Genomic DNA, 24,312 nt, shown 5'->3' on the forward strand with positions numbered 1-24,312 from the left:
CATGGAAACATGAGATTTGGTTACTTTTCTCTTCCCTCTCTTTCTTCTAATCCCCTATGCTTAGTATTGGACTGCAGAAAGTTCTTGGAAGGCCATGATCAGCATTTCTTTACTATTTAACTATCATTTGGGGGAAAGGTATGTCTAAGTTTCAGGGTAACTGCACCTTTCATCCCCTTTGTGGTGTGCTCAAGGAATTGCCTCTCAGGCCTCTAGCCAGCACTTCTTTCTGGGCAGGAACCCATGTCCCTTCTCTCTCCAGACCAGGGTTTTAGGCTGCAGTTGCCCTGTGATTATCTCAAGCAGGTCTGACTAACAGCTAGCTCTTGCACTGTGCTTTTTTTCCAAGGGCTATGACCAGGGAATGCCAGTGGTTATAAGTGACCAGTAGCTTTTTCAAAGCAAAGTACATTTATTTAAGGACAAAAGCATACAAAGAAAACATATAAAACAGCCAATGGATCACATACTAAATGTACCAGAAGTGACCTATCATCTAAATGGAGGAGTCTGGCAGGTCAGCGGGCTTGGATCTCTGCTTGGCCCAAAGGTCAGGTCCATTTGTTGAATCGAAAGGCAGGCCTCTCTTTCAGGCTAAACTCAGTCTTTTATAGCAAAACTCTTGCTTTGTCTCCCAGCCTTGTGAAAATTTCCCCTTTCCTCAGGAGGTCAAGCCTCAAAAAGCTGGATATCTGCACAGCCAGCCTGGGGATTTTGCATTAATCATCCCTTAGGGATTCCTGATTCCCCAGGGAAAACCTCCAGTGAGCCAAGAACACCCAAAAACATAATGCTTAACACAACAAAAGTCTGTGTGTTTTCTAGGGACCCTTATCATTAGGTCTGTCTTAATACAATGGTCTTTGAAGTTTTTACTCTCAAAGGCTGGCTCCAACATACACTGTAAATATGATAGGATGAGCACAGGCCTAACCTGAGACTATCGGTCACAAGGTAATCTAAACTACTGAAGAGGTTGCATGGGGCTCATGACTCTATTTAGATTTTTCTTGTGGTCTTGTCAGGAGATAAAGCCAAGGGACCAGGCCCTTGGATGGTATAAATCAGTGTAGCTCTATTGGTTCAATGAAGCTACACTAATTTATCCCTGTTGAGGATTTGCCCTAGAGAGTATGTTTTTCATTATGAGCTAAATGCTTGAGTGCTTAAATCAATTTTTACTCATTCCTTGCTCAGACAAAAACTGATGTCCCAGGATTTGGCCTTGTGTTTGGAAATGGCCAGGATTCACTTATTCCGACGTCTGAAAAATATGAGATTTTTAGCTGATCCTTTTTAATCCCTGTTTGTTTGTTTTTTACTGAGGACAAAAGGGTCCTTCTCATAAAGTCACACGGATTGCTCTTTGTACTTACTGTGTCCCTGTGGAAAATGGTCATGAGCTCAGCAGCTGGAATCTGTCCTCAGCATTCCTCTGATGCATCTTCCTGAGAACTCTCACAATGTGATGCACAAAAAGCATTCTATAACTCAGTCATTAGAGCTACATATTGCCTATGTGATTTTACTCTTTGATTCCCATACACAGCTAGAAACAAAAATGCTTTTAACTGCCTCCTAACCCTAAGGTGAACTGTCTACACATCTCGTTAGCAACAGCTACTGTATTTTAAGGATAATAATAATAGATTAGTGATAATAAGTATCTAAATATCCCGTTAGCAACAGCTACTGTATCTTAAGGATAATAATAATAAATAATAAGTGCTTGAATAGCACTTTCCATCTTCAGAGTGCTTTACAAACATTCATTAATTCTGAATTAAGGATGAGTTTCTGTCCTTTTCAGCACTTTTCCAGTGAAGTAATTGTTGAGTTTACCATGGCAAAGAGACAGAGCTAATGATCCTAATTCTCTATTGCATTAAGGCCACTTTTTGCTGCCCCAGTGGCGCAAAGGAGTCATAAAACCAGCGTATCTGGCCATGGGATTATAACCCCCGCATATGGGAATCTTCGGGTTGCATAGAGCCGAGTGGTGGTACATCTGGCATGTCCCACTCTAGGCACCTGCCTAGAGGAAGCCCTGCACTCCTATGAATTCCCAGCTGCTGTAACAACTCCTTGAAACCATATGGAATGAGCCCAATATAGAGCAGTTCTTAGGTCAATCAGTCAGTCAGTACCAGATTGGCACACAGGGGCTCCAGGATCAGGGGAATGCAAAAGATGGTTTAAAGAAACTGCTTCACTCCCCACCTGTGATGAGCTGTGAATTCCTTGGCTGCAGCTGAGGACTGGGGCCAATGTGTTCTGAGAAGCCTGAAATAATTTCCTAACCTTTGTCAGGCAGTAGCCCTGATCCTGCACCGTGCCAGGCGGCCTCAACTTCCATTTATTTAAATGAGAGTCATCAACTTCCCTGATGTAAATGACTGCATTGTGTGTGGAGGGCACTCAGCACAGGAGCAGGCCCCAAATCCAGACTTTGGATGATGATTAATGTTCTGTTATTTCTCCCATTGAAATCAATGACAAAACTCCCATTGACTTCAAGGGGAATAAGAAAATGCTCAACAATGTTAATTACTGAGGTCATCTTGCTGGTTTTCTTTGTTTTTCTCATACCCCTTTCTGCTGCTCTCTCTTGCTTTCTAGTCTGAGTTTTCTGATGGTTTCTGTTTGCAGTCTCCCTTTTTTTTAATAATTAGATCTTATTTGTTGTGATTGTATTATACAGGTTGACTGCCAAGCGATTTCAATTCATGTTCATTTGTAATTATAACATTTAATAAAGCTGTCCATGGGGGGAGTGAGAATAGAGGGGGAGGAGAAGAAGAGCTGCTATTGTTCTGCAGCCTGCGAAGCCTAACCAATCCTCCTTGTTTCTGTGGACTGTCTTTGTGTTCAAACTCTGTTAGGACAAGTTGGGTACAGTCGAGAGGCTCACACAAGAAGACTGGAGGGCAGAGAGGGAGGGAGCTAATGCGAAACTTGTCATATTTGTGAAAGTCAGGAAGCAGGCATGAAAGGAAGGAAATTAAGTGAAGAAATCTGCACAGCCTAACTTTTAGCAGACTTGGCCAGGGTGGGAGTGGGAGGGTCACATCTAACATGACACAAAACATTTTGTTTTTCCTGGGTTGGAAATAGAAGAAACTGCAAGAGCAAAGTATATTCCATAATATCACACAAAATGTAGACCCACTGGGTACATAATGGAACAATGTCATTGCCTCACTCTCTGTCTTTTGCGCTGCAAATTGACTCTTACACACATTGAACTGAGGAGGATGTGATATGGTCCAAAACCTGATCCTGGATTTTTTTCGCAGACGACTGAGCCAGAGGCCCACTGCTGAGGAACTGGAGCAGAGGAACATTCTGAAACGTAAGTAATTGTACCATTCGGAATTAATCTGGAGCAAGATGCTTTAGCTGTTATCTGCTATGTGCCTTTTATAAAGCACCAAATACACTGTAGACATATCACAAATAAGTAATAATATACATTAGAGCTATGTTTGGGTGGGAATGAGTGTGAATAACACATTCAGTAATGTAACCAATATAAACAGTCTAGGAAGAAAATTCAAACTGAGGGTCATCTTCCAAAGTTCTCATACAGGCAAACCTATCACTGAAATCCAGTAAAGACTTCAAGATTTAGCCCCCAGTTTCTAAATTATAATCTGTATTGTTCCTTTGAACAAACAAACAATTTATGGGTAGATGGCAGCATCCCTAAAGTATTTGATGATGTGTTAAAGCCACAAAAAACTGCCTGATTCTGGTTAGTTCAGTATGAATTTTACCACTGATTTCAAGAAGAACCAGATCAAATATGAAATAACAGTTATTATAATGAATGAATCGGGCATTGAAAAAAGTATGGCAGTTATTTTTTTATCAAATCAAAATGGTTTTAAATATAAAAAGGATAAAGGTGTTTAACTGAATGTAACTAGTAAGAAAGCACAGAACAGCAGGAATGCAACTTTCACTCATGATCTTGCTTTGGAGATATAGCCTGCATCCTTTCAGGAGCTTTGAAACCAAAAAACTAAAAGAAAAAATATTCTAAAAATAACATGTTTAAATTACTTAGTGTGTCTTTATGTAGGATCCCATTATTAAACACTGTATATTTGTTGTTGTTTTTAAATTTCTACATTGTACGGAATCCTAAGGGCATGTAATGGGTGATTAGCTCTCTAGAAATTAATAAAATTAATTGATTCAATACCATGAAAACAAATTTCTAATACCTGTCAGTGGTATAGTTAAAGAATAAAATGTGCTGAGCACTGCATTGATTGGTTTTCTGTAAATATGGCACATGAATAGACTGATAAATAGGTAGCTATTGATATAGAGATAAGACTAGACTAGATATCAGAGCCAGTTTAAGCAGATATGGGGTCAACTTTCAATTGAAGCCCACTTATGAGTGTATCAGCCCCCTCCATCTACTCTAAATTCCTATGCCATGTCAGGTGGAGGGAATCAGTCTCTTAGAGGGCAATGACTGGAAAAACAGGCAATGTGTCCAGAACCAGATTCTCCAGGGTGCTCATGTTATCAACCCAGAATTCCCAGTCAACATGAACTGTCCTGTGCTGCACACAACTTGACACTGGAGCATGACCAGTAAACATCACACTGGTATTGGGGGGGAGAGGGTTTCAGGCTGCAGGTTTGACAGCAATGTCTGAACCATAGGCTTAATGGCCACAATTTTAAAACCTACCCATCTAGGTAGGCTGTGATGGGTAAAATTTTCAAAAGGGCCCAAGTCACTTGGAAATCTAAGTCTCATTGAGACTCAGCCCCCAATCCTTAAGGATTTTTTAAAATGGGTCTTACACTACTAAGTGACTTAAGTGCATTTGAAAATATTACCCTAAATCTGGAACTACGTTTTGGCAGCTAAATAAAAGCTGCATAATAGGCTCCTACACATAGATCTGCCATAGAACTGCATGTGTATTGATAAATGAAAAATTTCCAAAATACCAGGAAATGATTGTTACATAATAATTGTATTTATATGTCACCCCACATCTTTGCTGAAGTACCTGCATGATAAACAAATGATTGAAATATTATGTAATGAAAACATCAAATACTAAAAATCCAAACTCAGTAGCATTAGATATCAGTGTGTACAGCATTACAAGACAGCATTGTTCATTCCCCTTTAAAGAGTTCAGTGACCCAATTTAAATAAATATATAAGAACATGGATGGATGGATGATGAGAAACAAGAAAATTAAGTCAAAAGATCTTATCCCAAACAGATGAAACTATTTTTAATAGCCCCCTTCACAACACAGTAAATTGAACCCATGGTGTTTTTCAAAGTTAAGTAAGTAGCTTTTCCTCTGTGGTTAGAGCTGAAATTTCCTTGATGCACTTGTCACATTTGACACCGCTATGTTCTTATATCAAATGTAATTGCATCAGTGTCTATATCATGGAGGAAAAACAAAATGAGGCAAAATCTACTTACTCATTCAGTCTTTGCTCATGCAAAGATAACCCATCCATTTCCTAGCCCCACTATGTTGGAATGAATATAAAATAATCTTATTGATTGAATTCCAAGAGCACAGGTACCCTTAGCACAAAACGCAATTCCACTGACTGCACTAGTAAACTTATAATTGTCTCAGCATGGAAGATCGGGCCTACTGCTGGAAGGTGGCAATTACCTCCAGTGAGATGCCCTCAATTCCCATTGACTTAAATAGAAGTCAAGGGCATAAAGCACATTGGGTGCGGAACACAGCACCCTGCAGTTTTGTGTCCTGGATAAGCGTGAAGACTGAACCGATCCTCTCCCATGCAGATGATCCTTCCAAGGCATGGGTGAGGCACATTAGTTTGTGAGGAAACTTGCATGGTCACCATATCTGTGATGAAGAGAGGACTTCAGCTTTTAAGGATGCCAGGTTGGCACCATCAAAGAGCATACATTTCCTACAAAAAGGCAATGAGATTGGCTCTGATGGGTCTGGCACAATTTCAGTCAAAATGACACACTGGCATTGACGTCAGACCTGAAACTTCCAGTTCTCACACAAAAAGACTAGGGACAAAGAGGGAATCTCCTGACCACTTAAAACACACAAAGCAACAGTTTTGTAACCTCTCTAGATCTAAAAGGACTTAATCGATTTTAGCCGTGTTTTAAGATAAAGAAATCACTTTCTGGCTTCAGACAAGGGCTGTTGCCAGTGGTCAACTTTCACTTCGTAAAGGTTTCACCCTGCCCAGTTGTCTCTAAAGCTTGGTAACTGGGCTGAAGGAAACTAGGAGACAGGGAAAATGGTGCAGTTGTTAAGAAGCCTCATTTCTGCCCTTTTAGACACTTGTTTATAGCCTTCCCGCCTGTTTACCTCTCCCAATTCACAGCCTGATCCTGAAAAGATTTACTCAGTGGCATTGCTTCTGTGAGTAAACTGTTGACAGGATCAGCTCCTTAGATTTTGTGCGGAAAGATAAATCAATCTGATTGGAGACAGGAAGGAGAAACTATGCAGGGAACTTTTCAAAAAAAAAAAAAAAGGGGGGAAGAAAAAGAGAAACAGAATTTAGCAATGCATGTATTCCAAACAGTATAGAAAAGGTACTTGTGGTCTGTCCTCTGCTGTCGTCTTTTCCTTTTATTACAGCATAAAATTCCTTCCTCCAGAAAATGTTATTTAAAAAGTATTACTGGAAATCTGTCATTTGAAATTAAAGAGCCCTATTATAATAGGAGAAGATCACAAACAGTGTGTATTGAATGACCATTGGTGCATTTCTAGTGTGAAATCCTGGTTCCACTGAGGTCAGTAAAAACAACGAGAGTCCTGTAGCACCTTAAAGACTAACAAATTCCTGTGGGCATAAGCTTTCGTGGGCTGCAACCCACTTCGTCAGATGCAAGTTGTTTTTTTTTTGTAAGTGATTTTTCATTTTCAGTCCATTTGGTATGATGTCCATTTGTTTGCACTTGGAGAGGAAGATGATGTCTGTCTGTATCTGTATGAGTTTTTTCATGAAGTTGGTAGATTTCCATTTCATATGGCTAAATTCAGTGCCTTCCATGGTGAAAAGTTCCAGAGGGGTAGCCCTGTTAATCTGTATACAGCAAAAACAAAGAGAGTCCTGTAGCACCTTAAAGACTAACAAATTACTGCAGGCATAAGCTTTCGTGGGCTGCAACCCACTTTGTCACATGCAACCAGATGAAGTCAGTGGGAGTTTTGCAATTGACTTCAATGTGGCCAGGATTTCACCTCTACCAGTTTGAGCCTTGGACTAGAAATCAGCAGACGTGGTTTCTAATCCTAGCTCTTCCTCCAATTTGCTCTGTGATCTTGGGCAAGTCAAATAGCTTCTCAGTGCTGTAGGGCAGATCTACGCACACTTCAAACACCAGTTTAACTACATCTTTTTAAATACGTACAACTTCTGGTGTAGATGCTTTTAGGTCAGTTTGAGGGCTTTAAATTGGTTTATCCTATTTCAGTTGGTAACTGAAAGTTTTAAGAAGGTCAACACTAGGGATTTGCCCTGTTCTAACTACATTGGCTCCAGCACCAATTCATTTAAATCAGTGCTCAAACTGTGTTTACAACAGCCCATAGAGTCTCTTTCTGTAAAACAGGGGTGATATTTACCCACCATTGTAAAATGCTTTGAGATTTTTTTAATGAAAAACACCACATGCATAATATATAGTGTGTGTAAAGTAGTATTGTACTATTATTTCTTGACTCATTGAAGGTACTCAGTCTCAGAGTCCACTCCAGCAGCTCAGTAATGAACATTTAGTTTAGCTAACTAAGCAATAAGCCATAACAATCTATGTGTCTGATTGTGTCTAGACAATGGGGTAAAATTTTCAAAAGAGTCTAAATAAGGACGTCTTCACTGCAGAGTGAACTTGAGCTAACCTCTCTCAAGTTAGCTTAGTTCAAGTGAGAGCCAGCCACACTGTGAAATAACACGCAAGCTACACAAACTAATTGTATTAGCAGTTGACACGTTGTACTGATTCTAGCCGGGGCCAGCCAACACTCAAGTTATTCTCGGGTTAACTGCAGTGAAGACCATCCTAAATGATTTAGGAGCCTACCTCCCATTTTCAAAAGTGATGTTTAAATTCCTACATCCCACTGACTTTCAATAAGATTTAGACTCCTATGTGCCTAAGTTACTTTTGAAAATGGGACTTTTAAGAGCTTTTGAAAATGAGCCTGTTTTTTAAGTTTAGGGCTCGATGATGCTTTTGAAGGTTTAATGGAGCTGGCAGTGCTAGATCTCACTTTCCTGAGCCTTTGTGATACAGGCTTGTCTTGGTAAGAAACTGCCATGTGGCTTGTTTGCTTTTAGTTTTTGAAGCATGTTGCCCTCAGTGTTGGCTGTTGTGTTCCTGCGCTGTGCTATGAAAGGCCCAAGTCAACAGGACCCTCTCACCACTCTCCTAGACAGTAGCTCGGACAATTGCAGGCTATTCTTTGCGCTCTGCTTGGGACTTTACCCACTACCCATATTGTAAGTTTCTTTTCCTTCCTCTTCACTGAGTAGCTGGAGACAAATTATTCTGTGGCCAGGGAAAAAATACTTCTGCTTCTTCCCGAACTCCTACCCTCTCAGCCTGCTCTTCTCAGAGGCTAGTAGTTTTAGCGCTGCCCACCGCTAAGCCACCAGAATGTTGGGCATGGAGCTAATGGTTTCTGAAGCACTGACAATGCTAGAAAGTGAAACACACTAAGAAGTAAAATTCATACTGAAACTGAGACAGAAGAAAGATGTGGATATTTCACGAGGCATAGAAGGAAGTGCAGTAGCAAGCAGGTGGGGAAGTTCACTGTTCCCAAAAGGACTTTCTCTGCATCTGAGAAGCCCTGAAACATAAGTATACTGATGAAGAGGCTTATTTGTTGCATACTGTGCATTTTGATCACAATCTATAATCTTGTAAATCTTTTCTAGCTCGGAATGAACAAGAGGAGCAGGAGGAAAAACGGGAGATAAAGAGAAGATTAACACGCAAGGTGAGAGGCAACTTTTATACTGTTGTAGCCCAGCTGGAACTTTCTATTGACTGCATAACCCTTTGCCTTTTTCTTTTCAGGAGCCCCCTTTTTAAAAAGAGAATTTAAAATATTCTTAAAAGAAATCTTAAACAATTGTCTATGCATTTTAAGGGTGTAAATCCAGGGGGAAGAGAGGAACATCTCTGGGGACTTCCAGGGCAATTATTAGAAATAATGGAATGAAAATAAGCAAAGGAAAATTTAGGCTCAAGAGCAGGAAAACATTTCGTAAGAGTAACGAGCAAGAGTAAAAGCTTAACATTGGTCTAATGCTGTTCCCATTGAAGTCAGTGGCTCCCATTTGTTTCAATGGGAGCAAAGTTAAGACAATGCTGAGTGCTTTTGAAAATCTTACTCAAGACACATTATACTGGGAAATAGACTTTTAATGGAAGGAAACGGTTGCCTGAGACATTTAAAATTAGATCGGAATAAAGCAATGGAAAACAGTATATAGTTCAGGGAAGGGAATAATCCTGTCTTGGCAGGAGAAGATGGACTAGATAGCCTAATAGGTCTTTGCCGTCTATGATTCTTTTACTCTTAAGGTTAAATAGCAGTAATTATATATATATATATATATATATTGGGTCAGATCCTCAGCTGGTATGAATCGCCACAGAACCATTGATTTCAGTGGCACTATACTAATTTATATTGGTTAAGGACTTGGCCTTTTGTTTTTAAATAAAGTTTGTTTTGGCAATTATATCAATATTTCCCACCTGAGGCGACAGTAAAAACACCACTGTGAACTCAGACTGTGAAATAATTCTCTTGTCCAAACAATTTTATAAACATCAAGAAGTTGCATAAAGAGTTGTAAGTGGTATAAATAATAAAACTAACAAAGGGCTATAAACAGTATAGATGTTGTAATGTTGGGGGGGAGGGGTTAATTCAAGGGCTATGCAGATATTTGGGTCAGTTTATCTTCTGTCCAACCTGGCTTTTTTCCCCTTAGATATAATGGGCCAGAGTCTCAAATCTGTGTAAATCAGCATAGCTCTGTCTTTTCAATGGAGCTATGTCATTTTAGTTCAGCATCTGGCCCAGGGAGCTATAATAGGGTGTTTTTTTAAAAGACAGAAATTCCTGACAAGAATGCTAAGCATATTTCTGCTGCCATCCTGTGATATCGATGTTTGATGAAAAGAATCGATTCACACTACACAACCTTCAAGGCAAAGCTCAGGTTAATCTCTGCACAGAAATTGGAAATATAATTTTGCAAGTCTTTCATTCTTATTGTATTTAGACTGGAAAACATGTACAGGAATCCAGTCCAAATGTTAGTGCTATTTGCTAAACAGACATACAGGATAGAAATATCACACACACACAAATTATTGCCAAAGAACCTGGGTTTCATAAGCCAATCTGCCATGTCACTGTACAGTTTCCCCCACCCCCTCCACACACACCCTTTAGGAAATGCAGACAGCAAGAGCATCTATTGGCACTGAAGCTAGAGGCCACTGGTACAAGGACTAAAGTGTTCTGTCTACTGTATAACTGCAACTGTACTTGTAATCCTGAAGATTTCAGTTACTCGACAGGCAAGTCCTGTTCACACTTGCAAACAATAGCAACAGTTGACCCTGATCCTGCACATCCTCCATTCCCATTAAACTAAGTTTTTTAACACTCATATCACACTCTAGGCACATTCCTTTTGGCCTTTTTGGACTTTCACTTAACAAGGATTGATCCCATGAGCCCTACATGAGCTTTGTGCATGGAGAGCTCCTGAGATCAAGCCCTGGCCTCAGTGTATACATGACTTAGCATTGTTTATCTGTTTTCGATTTTTAAGCTAATTGTTCTAGTGACAGCTTCTAATTGTCTGTAATTATACAGAAAGAACCCTGGTACTTCACTAATATTGGATTTTGCTGTCATCTACGAATGCACTGTGTCCCTGTAGATAACAAATGTTCAGAAATCACTAGAGAGAAGGAATGAATAAAGTTTGAAAGTAGATAAATAACAATTAGGAATGTCAAGTACCTGGTGAATTTCAGAAAGATTACAATTATTCCCCAGCTGTCCCTTTCATGAATATGGCCCAGATATGTCTCTGCATCTTGAGTACTGTGGCAGATTCTCTCTGTTCATCTGGACTGGAGTCTTATTAGCAAAGGATGTTAAACCTGAGATCAGGGACAAAGCTAACTGGTCTTTCCAAATATTTAGTCCACTATACTTGTCTCTTTCTGGAGGGTATTTAATGTGCATGCACATGCACACACACACAGAGAAAATTCAAGGTGAAGAAATATATCTAGCATTTTATTCAAGTAGCATTGTATGTCCAACAACAACAGGGAAAGACGGTTCAGTAGCATCCATTCTACAGTATCTTACCTGTAAGAACATTCAATGACACAAATTGTTACCCATCCAGTTTTGAGGGACCATCCTATCTTCAATGGAACAGTTCCACTTCAGACATTAGTGTCCAGGGGAAGCCCCAGAAATTCTTCACATGAACCACGCTCACCTGCAGCGGCTTAGCTCCTGTCCTATAGGGCTGGGCCTAGTTCTTGGTTCTGGGCATTGCAAATTGGCACAAAGGGTCACAACCCCACTCAGATTTGGCCCAGAAGCCCCTCCATCAAGGAGCCAGTGAGCCAAACCTGAGTGGTGTTGTGACTTCACATGCCAGGTCGCAACACCATTTGATTTGGGGATCCTTTCAAATGGGAAGCCTAAGACAAACTACCGCCTTTTCCCTCCACCTCTGGGCAGACCTGTTGCCCAACTGGTGCCCCTGCCAATGGCATGCACCATGCAAAACACGCGTGTGGCTGCAGGCACCACTGAAAGTGTTCTTGAAAACCTTTTAGGGCTGTCCTTTTGTCACAGCATGATGATGATGTATTGCAACACGACACACTGTAATGACATGAGATTTTACCCCATGGGCAAATTGTTAAAGGTTACATTTCTAACCGAGACATCCAAATGGAGACATCGTCTCAGCCCAGAAATAATTGGAAAGAAGCCGTTGATGATTTCACAAGTTTCATTGCACAGAAATCCTCAGTGCTATTCAAAGAGCAATTTAGATTTGCTGCACATCTAAAACCTGAGATAAATCACATACAGACCTAGATGCAGATCAGGGACAGAGTAACGCATTCCGCAGTCTCCTGGGGATGAACTGAGGAGCATGTGGCCCGGAGGCACAGTAGACGGATCAGGAACCTCATCCTAGGGGAGGCACTGGAGAGACAGGGCAAGCGAGAGTGGGTGAGCAGGAAGTATCAAGGAGTTTCAAGATGGTGAGGGAAGACAGCTCAGACTGCAGATGAACATCACAGGGGTTGTTGGGGAGTTTTTCCTCCTCCTCCTTTCCTATGGCAACTTGAAAAGCAACAGTTGTTTCCTGTATGACTCAAATGCTGATAGCCTAACCCACAGCAAATCCAGTTTTGTCTGTGTTGTCCTGGCTATCTACTTCTAGTGTCTGTGGCTTTCACTATATACATACATCTCTATCTAGTTAGCTACATAGTGCTCATCACCATGCAGGCTTTCTTGGCCCATGAGAGTCTGAATACATTGCCCAGCCGTCATGCCTCAGCCTTCCCCGCAGCTTCTAACTGAAAATGGGGCCAAAGCTGCATATTCTTCTTCAGGTGGCCTCTGCACATTCCCACGCTTGGGATGAACTGACAGTGCCTCTTGAACGAGCAGAACCGTCTGTTAGCCGTGCCTGTTGGGAAGCACTCTGATGCCCCCCGCTCCTCCCGTGGCAGCTCTGAATGTTTGGAAGATGGGACTGTAAAATCAGGTCATGGCGCATGAACTGCATTAGTTCCTTCCAGCCACGGTAGCAGATGGACCAGGAATCTTGCCAGGTCTTTGGATTGTTCCCAGTGCTGCTGCCTTCAATTAGGTTTTAATTAGCTCTATGTTATTTTCCTATTCTTTTCTTCTTTGTTTGTTTTTTAAACTAAGGATCTGATATGTTAGAATTAAAAACAGCAAAGAAACCAGGATTCAAGAGGGGTGCCTCTTGCCCTGACATTTTTCTAATCCCTCCCTTTGGTAACCTTAAAGGAAATAACACCCCTGGTTTTCAGTTTTCTGGGTTCACTTTCTAGGAATAAGATTACTCTGCCAGCTCTAGATGCTTTATTAGCGTCTGCAATAAATATCTGGTTAAATCCATCATCTGGACAGACAATGTTTAAAAAATCAGACAAGCTATTCCAGCTGCATCCTGAGCAGACACATCCTGACAGATACATCCAGCTCCAACTTCATTGGTGGTAGTGGCTGCCATTCAAAGAGCAAAAGGAAGTAAAGTCCACAGTTTGGTAAAGCAATATGCCAATCTCTGTTTAAGTAGGCCACCTCATCGCACCATCCAGAGAGAATAATGCTGCTTGACAAGCTCCCCAGAGTGGAAATGTGCAGAGACCACTTGAAGAAGAAATAAGTTTATTCATCTATAATGGGAGTTCTTCAAGATAGACTCTGCACATTCACACTCCCTGCCCACTTTCCCCTCATCCTCAGAACCCTAACTTCATTGTTGTACCTGAGGGGATGATGAAAAGAATTGAGGTGGTTGGCACACCATTCACCCATTGTGTAGCACTGCCCTCCAAACATTCAGAGCCACAAGGAAAGGGGAAATCCATCAGGAACTGCTACTAGAAGATTTCCTGGTACGACCTGCACTGCTGGTATATCCCAAGAGTGTGACTTTGCTGAGTCCATCTTGAAGAATTCTGATTACAGGTAAGTAACCTTCATTTAGAGATTTTGAGTCATCAGGAAATGCTGCAAGGAATTTATCATTTGTTAATGGCATATGAATTTTGATGGAAACTGGGGTGGATAGTGTGACGGTAAATACTCCATGAGAACTTCCATTCCAGTAGTAGAATCATATTCTAGACAAATGAGCCATGCTATAAAGCAGCGGTTCTCAACCTTTTTTTCCCCAAGTACCACTCGGGTCAGGTACAGTCAGGTCAAGTACCACTTGACCTGACTGTACCTGACCCAAGTACCACTCGGGAAAAAAAGGGGGAGGGACTTTCGGCGGCAGCAGGGTTTCGCGGCGGCGGCGGGGGGGGGACTTTCGGCGGCGGTGGGGTTACATGGGGGGAACAATGCCCTCCGCCGAAACCCTGCCGCTGTTTGCCCCTTTTTGGCGGCAGGGTTTCGCGGGGGGGGGAGGTGGGGAGGACTTTTGGCGGCGGCCAGGTTTCGCGGCGCCGGGGGGAGAACTTTCGGCGGCGGATTCGGCGGCGCGGTATGGCTCACGTACCACCCAGCCTTCTTCGAAGTATCACCGGTGGTACGCGTACCACTGGTTGAGAACTGCTGCTATAAAGCTCTTGTTGAGAGAGGGTAGGCATCAGACCACCCTTTCCCCTTCATTCCCCCCCACAGGAGCACAATCCTCTGGATTCCCACCACTACTTACTGATTCCTTTCTACTGCTGTAGCCAATTAAACAACTTCACAAAGTGCCAGGTCAAGAACTAGAATCTTACAGAAGCAACAGGGACAATAAAAATGATCATCTGTAGCTGTTTCTTAAAGGCCACACATTAAACTCCTTCTGAAATCTTAACTACTGTTAAAACACCTGCCTAGCAGAGCTGAATGTTGCATTACTAAAAAGTAAGCCTGTGCCTTGCTGGGAAATGTTTTGCTGTTCAATCATTTCCTTAGCTGATTTCTCCTGGTTTAGATCAGTACAGGGTGTTAGAAATAATGAGTTCTTCAGAGACGTGTAGCCAGTCAGGGAGAAAAAGGAAAGGTTAAATAAAAAACAGAGTGGTTGCTAATTTGGTTAAATTGCAGTTGTAGCCAAAGAGATAAAGGGTTTGGGGCCACTTACGTCACACCTCCCTGTAGCGAGGGGGCATGGCCTCCCTCTGAGACTGACGAGGAGGGATGGCCACAAACAACTACACATGGTGGAGAATGTGGGCAGCACCACACCCCTGAAACAAGGGTCTTCTATGCGCTGACCTGCCACCAACCTGAGCTGCCAGAATGGAGCTGGACAAGCTCATGAAATGGTGGGCAGAGAGCCAGCAGCAGCCACAGGCCACCACAGGCCACCCAGTTCCAACAGCAGTGACGATCCTGGCAGCCCCTGTGGTGCCTGTGCAGCTCACAAAGATGGGGCTTAAGGATGACATGCAAGCCTTCTTGGTGACCTTCAAACAGGTCACCACAGTGGCCAGATGGCCCCCAAACCAATGGACCACCCTCTTGACCCCCTACCTGACAGGGCAGCCCAGGCCACCTATCGTGGGCTTCCCAATGATGAGACCCGAGACTGCGGGTCAGTAAAGGCAGCCATGTTTGATGCCTTAGACATCACACCTGAAACCTTTCAATAGTGGTTCCAGGGGAAGACATACCCCCTAGGGGCCCGAATCCGAGTAGTGGCACAGGAACTCAAGGACACCTGCTGGTGGTGGCTCCAGCCTGAGCAATACTTCACGACTGACATGGCTGAACAAGTTGTTGTCGAGCAGTTTGTCCACATCCTCCCACTCTGAGGGAGGGCCTGGGTTCTTTGACACTGATCCACCACCCTGAGGACCGCACTGGGCTTAATGGAAGATTTTCTGCCCACAGAGACCCCGGTGGCACCAGGGGCAGCAGCTGCAGTGCCATCCAGCAGTCCCTAGGCTCAGAGAAGACCCCGAGCCCTAACCCCAGGGCTCGGCCCAGCCCAGCCCATGATGAGGGCCATAGTAGCAGCCACCTGCCAATGGCTGCCCCAACATCCCAGGGAGTCCCCACAAGCCATGGCGGGGAGTGGCGGGGAGACCTCTGAACCCAAGCCCACCAGATTGTTCACAGAACCCCGAGACCCAGCCCAGCCCTCAGAGGTTGGGCCCTGTTTCATCTGCAGCCAGTTTGGACACCTTCAGTGACAATGCACAGCGATGGACTGCACCTTTGGCTAGGTTTGCACGGGGGAGTCCCGCGCCCGCCGGCGTCCAACTGCCAAGGTGACCGTCCTGGTGGGCCTAGGTGAGAAACAAGTTCCCGTCCTGGTAGACCCAGGCTGTGGACAGATCCTAGTGCATCATTGACTCACCACTGCAGTTGACCCTGATCCAGGTAAGATCTGACTCCTATGCATCCATGGCAATGTGAAGTCTTACCCCAGTGCTGGGGTCCCGCTAATCCCGCTAGCCCTGAAGTTGCCCTACTCTGTCATTCTTGGGTGGGACTGGCTGGGATTCAGCAGGATTCTGCAGGTCATGAGTCTTCAGGACCCACGGGCACCTTTGGCCCTTGAAGGAGACTCCCTCAAAGATGAAGGTGGAGGACCTGAGGGCCAATCCAGGTGACCCACGAGCTGCACCTAGGGACCTCAGTGCCCCACAGGAAGTTGCGCTGTCCACTTCACCAGCTGGGGAAGCACCCCTGGATATAGTGACCAATTTCAGTCAGGACCAGAGGGAGGACCCCACTCAGCTAGGCCTATGAGCAGCTGGCGTATGTCAGTGGGGAAGTGACAGAACCCCCACGAGCAGCCCAGTGGCTGCGGTTTGAATTGACTAGGGAGTGCCTCTATCGGATTGACTGAGACCTCCCACAAACCAAGAACCCCACTCCCAACTGGTCATGCCCCAGTGTCACCGGCAGGCTGTCTGAAATTGGTCCATGACATCCCTGCAGCTGGCCATCTGGGGCAGGAAAAGACCCTTGCTCGTGTCTTGGCCCTGTTCTTCTGGCCGGGTGTGCATCAAGATGTTAAGGACTACTGTGCCTGCTTGTGGCCAGCTTGTGGCACCTCTGGTGGTGCAGAAAGCTCACCTGATCCCTCTGCCAGTAGTGGGGACCCCCTTTAAGAGAGTCGCGAAGGACTTGACGGGGCCCTTGGCCAAGTGTCTTGCCGGGTTCCGCTACATATTGGTGGTGATGGATTATGTTACCCTCTTCCCTGAGGCCATCCCACTAAGGAATGCCACTGCTCAGACCATCGCGTAGGAGCTCTTGAAGGTCTTCACCCAGGTGGTCCCTGCCCCAGGAGATCCTTACAGGCCAGCGGTCAAACTTTATATCCCAGCTGCTCTGCAAGGTCTGCAGTCTCCTGGGAATCAAGAAGCTGCACACATTTGTCTACCACCCCCAAACTGATGGGCTGGTCGAGCGGTTTAACCAGACTCTTAAGGACATGCTCCATAAATTGCCACCTAAGGGCTTGTATCAATGGGACCAACTAATCCCACCATTGTTGCTTGACATCAGGGAGGTGCCGCAATCTTCCACAATGTTCTCACCATTCAAACTGCTGTACAGTCGCCAGCCTTGGGGGTTGCTTGACCTAATGTGGAAGACCTGCTAGGAACAAACCCAGTCACTGGCTCAGGGTCTTCTGCAATACATGCTACATTTGCAAGAGAGCCTGGCTCGAGCTGGAGACCTGGCAAAAGAGAACTTGCAGGCCGCCCTGGGGGCCCAGATGAGAATCCCAGTCAGAGAGCTCAAACTCGGACCTTCAAATCCAGTGACTGGGTCTTCCTCTTATTCCCCTCAGAGGAGTCCAAACTCCTAGTCTGATGGCAGGGCGCATATAATAAGGTGATCCACTAGTGGAGGCCCACCACTTATGAGATCTGGCAGCCTGACTGGTGGAAAAAGCGGCAGATGTACCATGTGAACCTCATGAAGCCGTGGCACAAGAGGAGAGGTTGCCCTGTACTACCTGGAACTGGACCTGGGTCCCCAGGTTCTCATGAGCACCAACTCTGCAGAGCCCCTGCTCGAGACACCCTTTCTGAGGAGCAGCAGAAGCAGACCAAATGCCTGCTGGAGGCCTTTCCCAGGACCTTCATGGCCTTGCCAGGACAGACCACTCTAGTCCAGCACACCATCCTGATAAACCCAGAAGTAGTCTATGAGGTGACAAGACCGCTCCCGTGATGAATGTGGGAGGTGGTAGAGCAGGAGGTCCAGGCGATGGCAGGTCTACAGGTTATCAAGATGTTGCAGAGCAAATGGTGCAGTTCCATGGTGCTGGTCCTGAAGCCAGACAGGAACCTCCGTTTCTTCATTGATTTTCGGAGGGTCAATGCCATCTCCAGATTTGATGCATACCCAATATCCTGGATCAACAAGCTGCTAGACTGGCTTGGAAAGGTCTGATACATCACAACCCTGGATCTTACCAAGGACTGCTGGCAGATCATGCTGGACCCCTGGTCAAAGGAAAAGACAGCCTTCACCACTGTGAGCAGGCTCTACCAATTTATCCGGATGTCCTCTGGTCTTTTTGGTGCCCCTGCGACCTTCCAGTGACTGATGGACCACCTCCTATAGCTCCACACTGAGTACACCACTGCATACCTCGATGACATGATGATCTACAGTCGCCACTGGGAAGACCATCTGAACCAGGTGGCGGCCATCCTAAGAGCCCTTCGAACCACGGGGCTAACTGTGAACCCCAAAAAGTGCCAGATCATATGGCAGGAGACCACCTACCTCCGATATGCCCCATGGTGGGAAAGGTCCAGGCCCTACAGGAATACCCAGCCCCGTCTACCAAGAGGCAAGTGAGGAAGTTCCTGGGACTGGTCAGCTATTATCACTGTTTTGTTCCCCAATTCACCTCAATTGCCGCCCCCCTGACCGAGCTGTTGACCACGGACAGCCTACAACAGGTGTGTTGGTCCCACAAGTGTGAGGAAGCCTTCAGATTGCTCAAGGACCACCTGTGCCAAGAGCTGGTGCTGTACAACAATTTCACCTGTGGCTTCATTGTCCAGATGGACACCTTGGGAGTTGGACTCAGTGCCATCCTCTCCCAGAACGTTGACAGGGAGGAGCATGTGGTCATCTACATCAGCCGGAAATAATTCCCTGTGGAACAAAATTATTCCATCATTGAAAAGGAAGCCCTGGCAGCCACATGAGCAGTGCAGGCCCTCCATTATTACCGCCTGGGCGGCCCCTTCATGATTTTATAATGGTCACCTAATTTTATAATGGTCACCTCTCCTATCTAACCATTATGAGGAGGCAGTCTTTTTACTAGTTATCCACTAAGTAGTTATTTTTGACCCAAGATGCTGTAGCTCATGAAATACAAACTAAATTGCCATCAAAGGTCTCAGAGCAAATAACCTGAATATCCTTGCTATGAATAAACATGGAAGTGGTATATACTGTTTTTCTGCTTAAGGTGCCAGTCCTAGTCAGTAAGATTTGAGGGTTCTCTGCACATTGGAGAATCAGACCCACTGGGAGCTGAGGGCGCTTAGCAATGCAAAAGCGGTGCTCATCCTGTGCAGGACTGGACCCTCAGAGAGAATGTAAATAACAGGACTTAATCGAAATAGAGAACCAGAATTAATTGCTAACAGATCAGTATGTTAACTATGTAAATTATTGCTTTATTTATTGCTTTTTATCTAAAGCACACACATTCTTTATGATAGTTTCTTATTTTATTTATTATTATCATATCCTTATTTGATTTAATGCATTGAGTATTTAGTATGTGTAAATATATGATTTTTATTATAACTTATATATATAATTTATAATATTATTTGTATTACCATAGCACCTAGGAACCCTACTGATAAGCTGTTCAAGCCTTTGTTGCAATTTTGTTGCAAATAAACTTCAGTTCCATGGCATTGAAGCCTCTTGGTGCCTGTGCCTCCTTGACATGTGAGAAGCACCACCAGCCCTTATAACCACGCACCAGCTTGGCAATGCATGCCATGGTGCATCAAATAGCATCATCGTGTCTGCCTCCTGCGGGAAAAATAAGCACATTATTTAGTATGGCAACATCGCCCAAATATTAAACCAGGTTAAATGCTGAAAATGCGCAGGAGCTATGAAAGAAAAACAAGTATATAAAAATGCCTTCCTTCACCCCAAAACAACTGCAGTAACTTATCAGTCAAAATCTGTAAAAATTGACTTTGTTTCCTTTGAAGCCATCTTAAAAAACTGCATTTAGTTTACAAACTTTCATTTTTTTATCAAATGTCATCACCTACTATATAAATAAGGTATTAAATACCAAAAAAAAAAAAAAAAAATCCTACTTTTAAATAACGTCCAGATCTGTCATGAACTGACAAAAGCTCAGAAATGAAAAGATAACACTGATGCTTCATCCTTAATTCATGTTGTGGGGGAAAGAGGCACGCTGATGCAAATAAAAGATGGAATGTCAACCTTATCTTTGAATTTCATGGCTTTTAGTTCCAGCCTTGATATCGTTTAAATGTAGGCGTGGCTTGGGTATTTTCTTACTGATTCAATTGCAATTTAGATAAAAATTTACATGAGATACTCATGTTTAACTGCTGCAGAGCTGCCTGAACAGCAATGCCATAATGTTAACCTATTTGACAGCATTTATTTCTCTATTATTTTAACATGTGTATAAACCTAACACATAATTCACAATCATATTTGATGAGAGCTGTAATACACAGAAAGAAGAACCATCTATAAAATAAAAATAACCATGGTTACAGTCCAAACCTGGTATAACATTTGGTTTTTCTTGCTTTTGTGGATAGAAAAAAAACGTATTAAAAAACCATGTATTAACCCTTATATAGACTATAAATGGTTCTTTACCACCTTTTGCAGGTGGTTGTTTTGCTTTTTCTGCCCTGATAAGTAATGAGAGCGTATTTATAACATAATCATGTTTCAACCAACCTTATTGATTATTGGTTATCTCTGTAGTGTGGACAGAACCAGAGTCAGTTGTGCTTTATACACATTTGTGTCTTCAGCTTGACTGAGAAAGTACTGTGTACACTAAAGATAGCTTTGTATTATTGTCTGGAACACATAGTTCATAAAAGTAGCCAAAAACATTGTACAAACTGAGATGCACTGTTGTTTTCAAAAAATAAGATGGCCAGCCATGTTGTTAGCAGAGTTTATGAAGCCCTGCTTTGACATCACACAATATTAATTTTCCCTGCCCAACCAGGCATGCCCAGTGACTGCTGCTTTTCCTGAGCATGGGATTGGACATAGGCAATAGCTGCTGCCCTCAGACCGCTGTTAGTATAATTTGCATAAAAGTTATTGTAATTATTTTAATGAAATGCACACCACAAAATCCTCCCATAAAACTCTGACATCATGTCAAAACATGGTGTGAGAGAAAATAGCTGCTTTTAGGAATTCTGCATCAGCAATATTCTGCAAATAGTACATTTTCATTTTTCTGTTGTAAACCAATCAGGTAAACAGGTGCTTCCCTGTTAAAACAGCCTCGCAGGAAACTATTTCCATCCGTACTGTAGCAGCAGCAAACATAGGAATTTGCCCCATTCATCTGAGCAAGCTGTGAACACCAAAGTGTAATTGAAATAGTATCATTATTAAGCATGGGCTTTTTTTTTTTTTCCATCTTTGTAGCTTAAAAAAGCTTAGGAAATGTAACACTGAGGAAAAATTGTCAATGCAACATTGAAGTTGCACAGAAATCACATAGGGTACATTTTCAAAGGCATCTAAGTGATTTTCAAAAATTACTTAGGCACATAGGAGCCTAAATCTCATTGAAACTCCATGGAATTTCAGCTGATAAGTATGTATGGGCCAGATCCTCAAAGGAATTTAGGCACCTAACTCATACTGGTGAGTCACTAATCCCACACTAAAAACTACAAATACTTTTGAGGATCTGCTTAAATCAGTTTTGAATATGGGACTTGGGCTCCTAAAAACATAAGAAAGGCCATACTGGATCAAAGCAATGGTCCATCTAGCCCAGTATCCTGTCTTCCAACCATGGCCAATGCCAGGCCCTTCAGAGGGAATTAACAGAACAGGTAATCGTCAAATGATCCATCCCCTGTCATTCATTCCCAGCTTTTTAGCAAAGAGCAATCCCTGCCTATCCTGGCAGTAACCATTGATGAGCCTATCCTCCATTAATTTATCTAGTTCTTTTTGGACCCCTGTTATAGTGTTGGCCTTCACAACATCCTCTGGCAAGGAGTTCCACAGGTTGATTGTGTGTTGTGTGAAGATACAATTCCTTTTCTTTGTTTTAAACCTGCTGCCTATTAATTTCATTTGGTGACCCCTAGTTCTTGTGTTATGAGAAGGAGTAAATAACACTTCGTTATTTACTTTTTCCATACCAATCATGATTTTATAGACCTCTATCATATCCCCCATTAGTAGTCTCTTTTCCAAACTGAAAAGTCCCAGTCTTATTAATCTCTCCTCATATGGAAGCTGTTCCATCCCTCTAATCATTTTAGTTACCCTTTTCTGTAACTTATCCAATTCCAATATATCTTTTTTGAGATGGGGCAATCAGATCTGCACACAGTATTCAAGACGTGGGAGTACGATGGATTTGTAAAGAGGCATTATAATATTTTCTGCGTTATCATCTCTCCCTTTCCTAATGATTCCCAAAATTTTGTTAGCTTTTTTGATTGCTGCTATACATTGAGTGGATGTTTTCAGAGACCTATCTACAACGACTCCAAGATCTCTTTCTCAGCTAATTTAGACCCCATCATTTATTTATTTATATATATATATATATATATATATATATATATATATATATATATATATATATATATATAAGGGATTATGTTTTCCAACATGCATTACTTTGCATTTATCAACATTGAATTTCATCTGCCATTTTGTTGCCCAGTCACTCATTTTTGTGAGATCCCTTTGTAACTCTTTGTAGTCTGCTTTGGACTTAACTATCTTGAGTAGTTTTGTATCATCTGCAAATTTTGCCAACTCACCGTTTACCCCTTCTTCCTAAGTCATTTAGATATTTTCTTAAAATTTTGACCTTCAGCGTATTTGAAACTTTTAATCAAAATTAAGAAATGCAAAAGTTAAGATTATCCCAGCACTATTAGCTCACCTATGTTGCACATATGTAGTATATACCATTTCTGTTTTTCTGGTTAACTGGGTAACATTATATATTATGTATGTAAAACGTATTTTGTGCCATAAAACTTATTGGACAGGCAACATGACCAAGTTAAAATTGCTATTGGAATTTTAACTTTTTCAGTTTCTGACATACTGTGATTTTAACTATTCAGCCATAATGCTGGACGTGTGTGTGTGTATATATATAAAGAGAGAGAGAGAGACATATGGTCTCTTCTTTAGAAAAGAACATATAATCCCAATTAACATTAATGGAAATTCTATGTGTTCAATGAGAATAAATCCCTCACAGCCAAATTCTGACCTTGGATACATGCACATAGCTGACTACAGTATATGTGGACTATGGGAATATTATTTCGGATTTATGTCTTTAAGCATGGTTGGCCTACACTTCTACAGAATTCAGAAAAATTCCTTTGGAACAGTGAAGATGGTTTCTTGACATGATACCTAAACATTTTTGTTTGTACTCAATATAATCTGTAAAAAATTGTATATACTCTGACAAAATCAAACTAAAGCATAAAGTGAAAAGCGAAATGAGCAAAAGTCATCCTGCCTTCCTTTCCATGAGGTAAGGACAAGCCTTCAGCGTATTAGAATGGTAAGTAATGGTGCTTTGTCACTTTTAGATCATAATTCAGAAAGGGATAGGCTCACTTCCTCAGCCTGCAACCTCTGGTGCAGCACAAGAGCACACATCATAACCCAGGAGTGGGCGTGGGGGGTGCGGAGGTGCTAAAGTGACAAGATAGCAAGTGAGAAAACTCAGGACACTTTTGGGGGGGATGGAAGGTAGGGGGCATAGTTGCCTATATAAGACAAAACCCCTAATATTGGGATGGTCCCAATAATATCGGGCCATCTGGTCACCCTAGGAGGTGCATGAAGGTGGCCAGTCACCTTTGTGCTCTCCTGATCTTTCTGTGCCTGTCGTGCACTAGGCCAGTCTCTGGTATTAGCCTGACTTCTGCTGGGTATCAACAGCAGCCAGGGATCGGCGAAGCACAGGGATGTTCCAGCCACTGCCCCTTCCAAGCCTAAACCCCTATTCCAGCAATAGAGGGGGATGGCAAATAAATTGCTACATCGGCTGTGTGCCACTGAGAGATCCTCCTGCAACCAGCTACTCCAACACTAGGGCCTCTCTGCACCAGTGGCACAGTGCAAAGTGGCAACAGGGCAGCCCATAATCTGGGCCCTCATATCTAGTATTCAGAAGGCATAACAGTGGCTTGTCTTCCAGCCAGTGAATATGCAGAAGGTAATTAAAACCAATGAAGCTGGCAATGTTTCCTTCGGGACTTCCTATCATTATGATAG

General features: G+C 42.9%; 1 protein-coding gene across 4 annotated transcripts in view; it reads left to right on the forward strand.

Moving 5' to 3' along the window:
* Positions 1–24,312, forward strand: part of PHACTR1 (phosphatase and actin regulator 1) — a 399,222-nt gene that overhangs the window by 365,751 nt on the left and 9,159 nt on the right. For all 4 annotated transcript variants that reach the window (XM_067568389.1, XM_067568390.1, XM_067568391.1 and 1 more), the window contains 2 exons: positions 3,297–3,352; positions 8,951–9,012. In XM_067568389.1, coding sequence (XP_067424490.1) covers positions 3,297–3,352; positions 8,951–9,012 — 118 coding nt within the window. The remainder of the gene's footprint in view (positions 1–3,296; positions 3,353–8,950; positions 9,013–24,312) is intronic.

Source organism: Emydura macquarii, unplaced genomic scaffold, assembly GCF_026122565.2.
Source record: "Emydura macquarii macquarii isolate MOO-44397 ecotype Brisbane River unplaced genomic scaffold, CSIRO-AGI_Emac_v2 contig_2890, whole genome shotgun sequence".
In the NCBI taxonomy this organism is placed as follows: Eukaryota; Metazoa; Chordata; order Testudines; family Chelidae; genus Emydura; species Emydura macquarii.